The 11,496-nt window shown below is 40.4% G+C and overlaps 1 protein-coding gene across 7 annotated transcripts in view; it reads right to left on the bottom strand.

Annotated features, from left to right (window-relative positions):
• Window positions 1–8,504, bottom strand: part of AP1S2 (adaptor related protein complex 1 subunit sigma 2) — a 29,251-nt gene extending 20,747 nt beyond the window's left edge. For 2 of the 7 annotated variants that reach the window (XM_055376647.1, XM_055376646.2), the window contains exons 1-2: window positions 7,926–8,254; window positions 5,563–5,741 (exon numbers count right to left, since the gene is read on the bottom strand). In XM_055376647.1, coding sequence (XP_055232622.1) covers window positions 5,563–5,741; window positions 7,926–8,186 — 440 coding nt within the window. In that variant the 5' untranslated portion in view covers window positions 8,187–8,254. Of the gene's footprint in view, window positions 1–5,562; window positions 5,742–7,925 lie in introns of all 7 variants that reach the window. The other 5 variants (XM_063702993.1, XM_019019209.4, XM_019019208.4 and 2 more) reach the window with 5 other exon arrangements.
• Window positions 8,505–11,496: the final 2,992 nt, after the last annotated feature.

Raw genomic sequence — 11,496 nt, forward strand, 5'->3', positions numbered from 1 at the left:
AAGTTCTACACTGTTGAACTGAAGTGTAGTTTATTTACCCTAGAAGAGGGAGTAAGGTTGGGAAACTTATATTCTCCTTCAAATTAGGATTCTAGCATATGGAATCAGGTTATGCTTGACCCAAGGAAGCAAAACTTCAACCTGAGGCATAGCAAGTCCTTTGAAGAGGATTAAAAGGGCATTTTAAAATGGTTTACATGTACTTAAGGCTTTTGAAAAGAAAGAAAATAAAAACCTAAGATAGGCTAAACACAGAACATTTCAGTGGAGATTATAATTTTCACTGAAGATCACTTAAATGATTTTTAGAAAACACAATGGGCAGTTACTGCTCGTAGCATTAATGTAAAATAATACTGCATACAGAATAACACAACCTGTTTTGAGACTCAATGAATTCTTGCTCCTTAGTATGAAAATAACTAGTATTCACACAACAGCATTAATTTCATTATTAAAACCATTTCATCTTATTTGATGTTTTCAACAGCAAGTACTATCTTTCATCCTTGATCACAGATTAAAAAAAGACAAAAAAAAAATGAGGCTTAAGAGTACAGCGCCTACAAGTGCTAGTACTGGGATAAGAAACCTGATCTTTTGACCTTAACTCCAGGCCTTTTTCCACTGTATCATACAAACTCACTTGGCATATATATCATGAGTTTGTGCATGTCTACTCTACCCGACTTCCACACTCAGTAAGTTATTTAAAATGGTGGGGCTACTGCAGTCTTATTGAGAGGAGGTATTCACATGTGTTCATTTATCATCATTGTGAAGGGAATAAGTCATGGAAGACAAAACAGGGCATCAATGCCAACTTTAACAAAGTGCTCCCTCTCTTTCCCATCATTACTCTGTTTTTATTTATCTATTTAAAAGAGAATGGAGTATTCCAACTCTCCATCCTCCCTAACCCATGCTCATTAAATAGAACTTTGAATTTGAGGAAACTGATAAATGACACATAAGATTTCCTGATTTAAGAAAACTAAAGATTAAAGGGACTGACATAAAAATGGTAGATTAAAAACCAGATATGACTAGCTGATAGGAACAGAATGCTAAATAATTTATTATACAAAGTTTACTAACAGTTTCAAGTAAAATTCCTTTTATTTAAGATTTCCTCATGCTACTATTAAACAAGCTAATGCTCGTACCATCCTCGCTCCTTATCCACAGTACTGCCTCTTTCCTTACAAATAAAAAGCACTTAAACACTAGTCAAAGGTCCTAAACTGCATGAATCACTTGGAAGCATTAATTTAAAAATCATCAGAAACAATGTGTCTAAGCCCCAGCCAGTAATGTTTACTTTCACTCGGAATGGAAAAAGAATAATCAAATTAATGAATTCTTTGGTGTAGGTGAACAGATAGCTATCAGGATAATAATGTACCTCTTTCCAGAAAGCTTAGGGCAGGAAAAAAACAGAAACATAATTAAGTACCATTCACTGAATCCTCGCCCTACATGAGACATTAAATGTTAGCTAAGGCTTTTGCATATTTTACCACTCTAATCCTCACAACAACCGTATCCATGAGATACCATTATTATTTGCATTGATAAGAGACCCAGGTTTGAGTAACCTGCCTAGGAACAGCAATTTGACTCTAGAGCCCAAGTTTTACATTAAAAACTATAGCCAGCAATTGCATTAACGTAATCCCATACCTGGCAAAAATTAAAATGTGCTCAAAACAATATTTTAAGAGCTTTGAAGAGGAGAGAAGTAAAATATGCCATACTGATTTAGTAAAAGATTACCAAGAGAACCTGAAGTGTACTTCCTATATTTAGGACCAAATGGTTTTAAAAAAATTAATAATGAGCTCATTTTGTTCTCTTAGTGCCTATTTGTAAGTCTAAATCTGAAGTAAAATTAATAATAGACTAGTAAGAAGAAAGGTATGTTTGGTTATTTTTAGCACAGTGGATTAAGGCTTACTCTAATTACTGGCACTCAGAGAACATCTGAAAGTGCCTATTCTTATATTCAAAACACATGACTTCTCCGCAGTCAGCTAAATATCAGCTAAATATCAGCTGACTGTGGGTGAATGTAGCTGAAGTGTTCTCAATACCCACTGGTATGTCATTAAAAATTCTTTTGTTAGTAAAGAAAATCAGTAAGTATTCTTTAACAAATTATCAAGCTAGTAATTTGGAGATATATATGTTTTTAAATTAATTTTAAAAGACCTTAATCCAGTGACTCTTCCACAAAATGCTACACAAAACAGGAATCAAAAAAGCACAGTATTCTGTCTTGAAGGGATCTTCAAGAGCATTTAGAGATAAGGAAACAAAGTGACTTATTTAAAGTCATAAAACTAGCTAACGTTACAAAGGGAACAGAACTTAAGTCCCCAGATTTTCAGTCTGTCTTTTCAGCTAATATTATTCTTATCCATCATTCCCCTCTCAAAAGGGGGAATTTGTATGCCAAATACTCAGGATGAAGAATGTAGATGAGATAATTTAACAAAAACAACAAAAATCACTTGCTGATATGAACAGCAGAAGTCCTAGTCCAGAATTTCTCAGGAGCTAAGCAGTAATTCTCCTGCTTAAAAAGCTCTTCGCTTCCAGCAGTAGGGAAAACAAATCACCTGTTTATACCAACAAAAAATATGTCCGTAAGTGGTAGAGTAGATGAGGTTTTCAGTATGAAATGGAAGGGGGAACGTATAGAGAAAGAGCTGATAAATTCCACCTTTTGTATATGACTGATATCTCAATAAAGCTGTTTTTTTTTAAAGTCCACCTTTTATTTAAAGGTGCTTGATATAAGTATCAGAGTTGGATTAGATATCCTTTGTAGCTTTCAAAAGAAAAAGTAGTGGCTCAGCACGGACAGGCTGAGTGACATGTGCATGAACACCAAGCAGTGCTTTCCTTTCTTCCCATAACAGCCCATTCCTGGGATTGAATCCCTTGCTGGTATTTTCCTCCTCCACACGGGGGACTCCTTCCCCTATCTAGAAATAAGCTTAAGCCTCTCACACCTTCTTTTTTAAAAACCTTGTCCCCCACTCCTATGTCTATGAGTGGTTACCACCTCGTCTCCTGTCCTTCACAGCATAGTTCCCCAAAATAGTCTACACATGCTATTTAAATTTCTCCACCTCTTCACACTTCGCCCCATTACATCGAGAGTTCTATCTCCACTATTCCACTGAAAATGTTCTGGCAAAGGGCATTATATGAAATGCTCACTGTAAAATCTACCAGATTCCTTCCTCACTTTCATTGAACTTTATGCAACATCTGGCATTGGTGAAATTTCTCATTCCACTCTGAAGGTCCCTTCTTCATCTCCTTTGCCTGCCACTTGAATGCTGGTGATCTAATAATACTTTGTCTTATTTTCCCCAGACTTCCATACCTACACCAACCACATCCCACCAGAAAATCAGGCTTCTCTTAATGAAAGTCACATAGACATCCCCAAATCAACTCACCCCAAAATAAGCCGAGTTCTCTAGCTCACCTTGTACCCCATCAGCAAACCAGAAATGTGGAGATCACCCCACTCCTCCCTTTCCTTCGCTGCTCTCTTCGCTTTGGTGTTGTCGTTGAGGGTCTCACTCTGTCACCTAGGCTGGAGTGCAGTGGCCCAATCAGGGCTCAGTGCAGGCTTGAACTCCCAGGCACAATCAATCCTCCCACCTCAGCCTCCAGAGCAGCTAGGAATACAGGTGCATGCCACCACGCCCAGCTAATTTTTTTTTTTTTTTTTTTAATTGTAGAGATGGCGGGGTCTCACTAAGTTGCCAGGGCTGGACTTGAACTCCTGGGCTCAAGCGATTCTCCTGCCTCGACCTCCCATATTCTTCCCACTTCTAGAGGTGACCAAGTCTTATCAAACCTACCTATTTGATAATGGCTATTTAGTGACAGCCCTCCTTTCTAGAGCCTGGGTTCAGGATCTCACGTAGTCTCCTACTGATCCTGCAGGTGCCAGTCTCAGCCCCTCCTGCCCTCATCCATTGTCTCAGTTCAATCTTCTAAGATATGTAAACCTGATCTTTTTCCAGCCCTGTTTAAAATCTTTGCCTCTAAGCTTAAGATCTGAGTTGCAGCCCCATGTCAATCACTAACTGGCATATGGCCCTAGACAAGTCACTTCTCCCAAATTTGCATTCTTTATAAAATTGAAGTTTGATCAACAACGGCAGTTTTCAAACTCAAGAACTGTCTCCTGTGCAGAGGGGTAAAGCCCAAGTGAGCCAGGATACAGGATCCTCATTCCTGATTTCACAAGGAGCAGCCTCACTTCCACTCATTTTATTTAAGGTTCTACCCATGGGGCAAAAAGCTTAAAACAAAACAAAACAAAACAAAATCACCTGACTAGATCACTGTAAAACATCTCTCACCTCTCAAATGATATGATTTTTCTATGATCTTCAATAAGACCAAACGAAACACTGGATACAAAATCACCCAAAGATACAAAATCACCAAAGATCATTCAATAATAAAGAGGAGTCCTCAATATTTAAGAAACTTATGTCTTGTAATCTCCATTTCTTCCCAGCCATCTCCCTGACAAATATCCAACCCATATTTGGAGTGCAATAAAGGGAAGCTGAGAAGAAAACCAGACTTCTCTCCCACCCTCATTGTATCCCATACTGTTACTTCCATGTATACTCCCCACACAAGAGAACTTTTTATATGCAGAAATGCTCTTATCTTAAATTCAGCAAATTATTCAAAAAGAAACAAATGGGGAATGAAGTAAATGTCCCCTCAAAAAATGTTCTGTAAAAGAAGAAAGTTTATTTCTTTTAACCTACTTAGAACAATCTTGAGAAATTTATTTTAGGGTATTCAGGGTTTCAGATATTTATAAAATAAAGACGTATAGCATTAAAAAAATTTTAGTGTTAAAAGCCAATCTATGAGTCATTTTGTAACATCAAATTTTTAAAAAATCTGTCCTTGGAAAAATTATCTGTCATATTTAATTGCACCCCCACCATAGCAACAAGGGTACTTAAAAGTTAATAAACACTACTTACAAACACATCTCATGTATACACAAAGTTTTTAAAACATCTATGTGATTGAAATAGTCTACATAGTCAAGGTATTTACACGTGAGTAAGATTCTAAAAATCAGATAAAAGTCATGTCAAATATTAGTCATTACTTTATAGATTTTCGGGGAAAAAGAATTAGACTCTATCTGTACTTGTTTAAATTCAGAGAATTACTCACACAATTTAAAATACTGACCCTACTTTCCCCTGCAATGAAATGAATTCATTAAACTCTTCTATAAAGATGATTAAGCATGAATAATCATTTATGCCTTTAATTATATAACTAGTTTTCAAATGATTTCCCTGCCTTTATCATTTCAGCCTCAGTAATTATCAATCAAAACACTAGTTATTTTAAAAACACAAAGCTTTACCTTAAACCTATTTCATCTAAATCTTTATTAATCATTATTTATAAATGTCATCACTAAAGTCTGCAATTTCCTAAATGACCTAACATTTGATTCTATTTCACCTTTCTGACAAATAAAAATTATACCTTTTGTAAACAATCTTCAGATCTCGCCACTCAAGGAAGCTGCACATTTTAGGTTTCCGTGCTAAAACGGTCTGAACAAGTTCTCTTGTGATCTTTTTCTTCTCTTTGTCTGATAGTGGGACATACCATTTTTGCAGTCGAAGCTTTCCCTGACGACTAAAAAGCAACATAAACTGCATCTGTTAAGATAAATAAAATCAAGATTACATGTAATACTTTGAATCAATAAAGTTAAGATTATGTGTTTCACAGAGAAGTTTTGGGGGATGGGGCATTTACATGACAAATGATTAGTAGCCATCAGTATTTCTATGCCAATTAAAATAGCAAGAAATTCTTTTGGACAGATATTCCTCTAGATGCAAACCTTCCAATCCCACCTTGTTCCACATTAAGTTTGAACGGGAGTGTGCAGGAGAAAAAAGAAAAATGGGTAATAAGCTGAAGTGAAATTTTTGAAGAAAAATAAAGATCACTCTTTCAATTTAAGAAACTATTTTCTACCTGTGCTATACATTGCGCACTCTCTATATGCATCAAAAGAGAATGGTAGACATCAACTGGTTTGGGTACTTTTGAAAGAAACTGAAGACCTGCTATTTTTCATCCTGAGGCCGTTCTAGTTCCAGGGTGAATTACTTGTAGACAGTAGCTTGTATCTTGGAATGTTCTCCTCAGTTTATGATGGCATATTTTAAGCAAAACAGAATGATCCAAAATATTAACCGAAAAATCCCATAAATACAAATTTTCATTAATAAAAAAGTATGTTTTCATCTGACTTTTAAAGCATTCCAACTTAAATATGTACAAAATCTAAAACTGAGTTAATGTATTATGAAAAAGAAAACAAACGTTTAAAAGGCCACAATAAGATTTACACTTATTAAATAAGATTCAGCATTGAAACATTACATGAAATACTTCATTTAAAATAAAAAATAGTATCTACAGATGGAATGGATGCTGAATTCTAGTGTGTTTTATACTTAAACTAATTTGTATGTATTTATTTGTGATCTGCGAATGTGTTGATTAGTCTGCATGTTTCATTTTTAACGCCAAGCTTTTTGTAATCCAATTGGTCATCTCAACTGCAAACAGAAGTATTGTTTCTACAAAGGTAATTTAAAGGCAGAATTCACATAGGTATCCTTTTTTCTTTTAATCACTGTTAAGTTCCTTTAACAGCGTTACTGCAAATAAGATTCAAGCATGATTCTCAAGATTCACCACACCATCTTGAATTTGAACACGGGGAGGGGAAATTTACAGAACCAATGTAGAATAAAAATGGGCCCTAAATTTCGGTAAGAAATTATCGTCGCTTTTTGTAACCACCCAAAAAGGTATCAACAAGATATCTAGAAATGTATGACGTGGCAATTCAACTTTAGTAAAGTTAAAATGGTCTTATTACCTCACTTAAAATGCGTCAGGGGAACAAAATATAAGGACATTATTAGGTGATACCAAAGTGCCTCCCGTGCAAGTCCTGAAGATAGCGGCATTCGAAGGGGGCAGCAAGTCAAGCATCAACTGGACATTTACTGCAAACCCGTTACCAGAACTTGGAAAAGAATGGACCTCGTATTCCTAGATCTTGGTGACCAGAAAGGGTGAGGGTTTGCCTGCGAAGAGTATGGGCTCAAGGCTGTCTGGAGCAGGGTCCTGTATTCGCCCTACCACTTTGCAGGACGAAAAAACAATGTATTCTCCTTAAAATAAATTATGTCCTAACATGGGACGAAACCCGGTTGCAAAGCACGAGTATTCCTTCCCTCGTGTTAAAAACCAACGCTTTGATTTTGCCGCAAATCACAGGGCACCACAATTCCTCGAGACTGGCAATAAAAACAATGGGCTCAGCCGCGGCGCGGGCTCGGGGCCAGCGTTCCTCGGGTCCGGCCGTCGCCGGTGCCTCCCCCCCACTCCCGTGGCCACACTCCATCACTGACCAAGCCCGGCCGAGGTGACAGGCAAGGAGCGGAGCAGACAATGGCATCCGCCGCCGCGCAGGGGGCGCCAAGAGTCCTCGGCCGCCACCGCCCCCGGCCCCTCCCGAAAGCGCCCCGCAAAACTTGAGGCGATTCCCGAACCACAGGTGCCGCGAGGCTGTCGCGGAGCCCGGGACTGGCCCCCACATCCCCGGGCGCGGCGCGGAGTGGTGCGGAGGGCGCGGACACGGAGAGAAGTGAGTTGCGGGCGCGGCGACCCAGTGGCGGGCCGGGCAGGCTCGGGGTGGGGTCGTCGGGGCGCGCGCGGGGTGGCGGGGGGCGCGCGCGGGGTGGCGGGGGGCGCGCCCAGTCCTCCCTCCCCCTCTCCCCCATCCCCGGCGCCCCCTTTCGTCCCCAGGGACTTACGGCGGCCGCGGGCCGCGGGCGCGGCGGAGCTTGGCCGGCGGCGGCGGCGGCGGCGAAGGGGAAGCCCCTGTCGCCGTGCTGAGGAAGAGAAGCCGTGGTGCTGTGGGGAGGGGACCCGGCTGGCGTAGGGCAGGCTGAGGCGGAGAGGGGAGGGCAAGCTGACAGACCCCGCCCCGGGGGCCGGACGAGGGAGGAGCCGGGGCTGCGGCGAGCTGAGGGGCGGGCTAGGCGACGCGCGGGAAGCGTCTCAGCGGTCGCCATCGGCACCGGAGGCAGCGCGGGTAACCGCTGAGTCCAAGGCGGCCGATTGGAGGTTTCTTCGCTGAGGGGAGGTGCGAACCGGAAGCCGGGCCACGTGACCCGGAAGCGGCGTTTGCCGGGCCCGCGCGCCCGCGCGCTCCTGCTGGTGCCTCCGGGACGCGCGCGGGCGGCTGTCCTGGTTGTTTAATGATAGGAGGACGGGATTCTGCAGCGTCCTTACCCTAGCGGGTGGTGCGGGGCAGGGAAGTTCCGGACAGCGAAGAGCCACGTTCGAGCTCTGATGATTCTCTGTGTCCCCAGAGGGTGGGTCGGGGAAGTGTGACGGCTGACGAGGAGGGTGGGAGGAGACGAGGGAGTGCTGCAACTCTGCAAAAACGAGTCAGCTCTTCTGTGGAGCTCGTCACGCATTCACGGGCCTTTTGCTATCATTCTGCCTCAAAATTGTCCGGAATCCGCCCTCTCCTTCCCATTGCACTGCTCCAGCCCTAGCCCAGACACCTTCCGCCCCGAGCTTCGCGGGAGTCTGTTCCCTGGGCTCGCCTCGCCCATCCTCGGTGGTGCGGACTGGATGAGTTACCGTCCGTTCGGCTGAAAAGCCCGGACAGCACCTCACCTTCGAGATCCCGCTTCCTTCACACTGGGTCGCCCCACCAGCCGCCTGGGTTCCAGTTTAGCACTGCCGACGACTTGCTGTGCCTGGCATGTCCTTGCTCCCAAATGTCACATCTCCTATGAAGCCTCACCCTAAAACCCTGTAAGAGCGCTTCCCTCTTTCACCCACATGCCCGTTAGCCTTTATTTAGCACACCTTAAATTGTATTCATTTTGCATCTCAATCTAGTTCACTGCCTGGTATATAACAACTAATAAATGTGAGTTGACTGATAAAGACTATAAAATGATAAATTTGTTAAGAGCTGTAATGCTGAGCGTAATGCCTGGGCATAATGGATGTTCATAATTTTCTGAATGATAGAATGGATGAATCATCTAGTCATTTACAGATAAGGAAAGGGGAGTCCCACGGGATTAGGTGACCTTCCTTGAAGAGCCACGGGTTTCCCATATCGAAATGCTATTCATTACCCGAGTCACCTAGGTTCTTACAAAGGAAGCGAGAAAATTGCTTTTGTTGGGCCATGCCCTTTTGCAGAGGTTCCTAAGTATAGTCGCCAGAATTTTTTTAATGGCCTAAATTAAAAAAAGAAATGCTAAATTTTTCACGAAGCTAAATGTAATCAATGTAAAGGAATCCTTTATTAGGGATTATATTCTTTTTGTGTACATTATAGTATCTATGAAACTAAGACAGTAGTTTTGGGGGCTTTTAAAAAATGCTTTTGTATGACAAAACAAAAAAGAAATGTGTAATACTTCCCCTTTTCAAGCACTACTGTGCTGCTTGGAAAGTTTCCTACTAACATGTATGATTAATGTATACTGGAATATTAAAGAAAGGGGACGACACACGGCACAGAGCTGGCTTTCTGTAGTTCTTTAGGTCCCCCTCGCCCCCACCAGATTTCTCCCTACCTAGTCATGCCCCAAAGGTGCTTTCGAATGTCCCGTTTCTCTCTTACTACAAGAAACAGATGCCATTAACCAATTAAAAGATAGCTCTAATGCTACACAATGAAAACTCGCCCTCTGAATCCAAATGCTGCTTTTCTCTTTTTCTGTACAAAACACTTATATCCTCAAGGTTCCTGAGATAGCCACCTCCAAGTTTAAACTCTGATTATGCTCCTAATGTTGCTCTGAAAATGAGGACGGGAGACTTGCTGATGACATACTGGCAGTCTCCTTTCCTGCTCCTAGCCAAAAAAAGGTGGGGGTAGGGGTAGGGAGGGGAAGGAATTGTGGGAAAAATAATTAGCAGCTGAAAGCAGCTATTACATAATCTTGGCTGCTTATTAATTTAGCAGAAGGAATGGCTTATTAAATTCTAATAGCAACAGCACAACTGCAAACAACCTAGCAATTAACAGTGCAGGGCCCATTATTTTGTTAATATGTTCTCTTCTTTTGGCAAGTGTATGAGAACAAAATTTATAGAAGCAGATGGTCTTTTTCAATAGATTATAGATGGTTTATTCCCTAGTCTTAGTATTAAGTGCTAATTATGCATTCACTGTGAAAGACAAAAGAAACATGGTTGCCATCTTTGTTAGTAATTAACTGCTTGACTTTGATTCCCACGATTTCCCAATTGTAGGCTTTGTTGTATACATGTTTCTTCTCTCCTAGTATCTTCTTCATCCGTCATGTCAATTGGTTATCTTTTTTAATCCTGTTTTTGTTTTCTAGATGGTCCTGATTTATTGGTGTTAATATTGATACAAGAATTATATACAAAATTCGTTTCATGAAAAACTAAAAATCAGATTTTATACTTGTTTCTTAAATTTGAAAAAATGCTTCACTGTCATTTATGCTAAATGTAAGAGGTGAGGGGAAAATAGAAATCTTTACCTTCTAACAATAAAATTTTGAGACTTTTTATGTAATCTTTCCAAAGTTTTCAAAAATAATTTTAGTTTCCTATTAAATGTGTGATGGCCATATACTTTTATCCTCTCACTGTCTCAAAATACCATTAATTTTTTTTTAAAGGGACTATTTAAAACACATACCCACGTGGAAAATAAGAGAGGGAACATTTACATGAGGATGTCGATAAGGATGTCAGGATACACTGTCAGCTCATCATTTAAATACTGATGATTTAAAGAAAAATTGTCATATATTGATATTATGGAGGAGCAGAAGTGAGGGGAGGTTGAAATAATGCTAAATCCTCGTGCTAAAGGGAAGAAAATAGATAACATCTAAAATAAATCACGAACTAGAATTATTAGCATATTCTTTCGATACCAGGAAGTAAATCCCAGAAGCAATGGTGAATTTCTTTCCATGGACAGAATCTTGCAGTAGGATGTAATAAAGGGTATTATTACATTTTACTTAGGTTTTTTCTTAAATAATTTTTTTAAATATTGTAAGGAAGTAGATAAAAACCATTCCATTAGTTGCTAGCTCTGTATTATGGACTTATACAGAGTTCCTTTAGCCAGTCTATAGATTATTTAGAAATTATTAAATAAAAATGCCCAATAATGGAATTCAGTGCTGAAGCCTTGTAGATCACAGAAAGTGTAAAAAAGATGTTTAGAGTTTGTGAATTTGCATCTCCAAAGATAAAGTTGTTCCAGGGAGAAAAATGGCCTAAAATAATGAGAATTTGTGAACCAAATCATTTCAAAATAGATAGAGCTGTCACTGCCAAAGTCCTCAACAATGAGCTAAAGAG

Source organism: Gorilla gorilla, chromosome X (assembly GCF_029281585.2).
Source record: "Gorilla gorilla gorilla isolate KB3781 chromosome X, NHGRI_mGorGor1-v2.1_pri, whole genome shotgun sequence".
Lineage (NCBI taxonomy): Eukaryota > Metazoa > Chordata > Mammalia > Primates > Hominidae > Gorilla > Gorilla gorilla.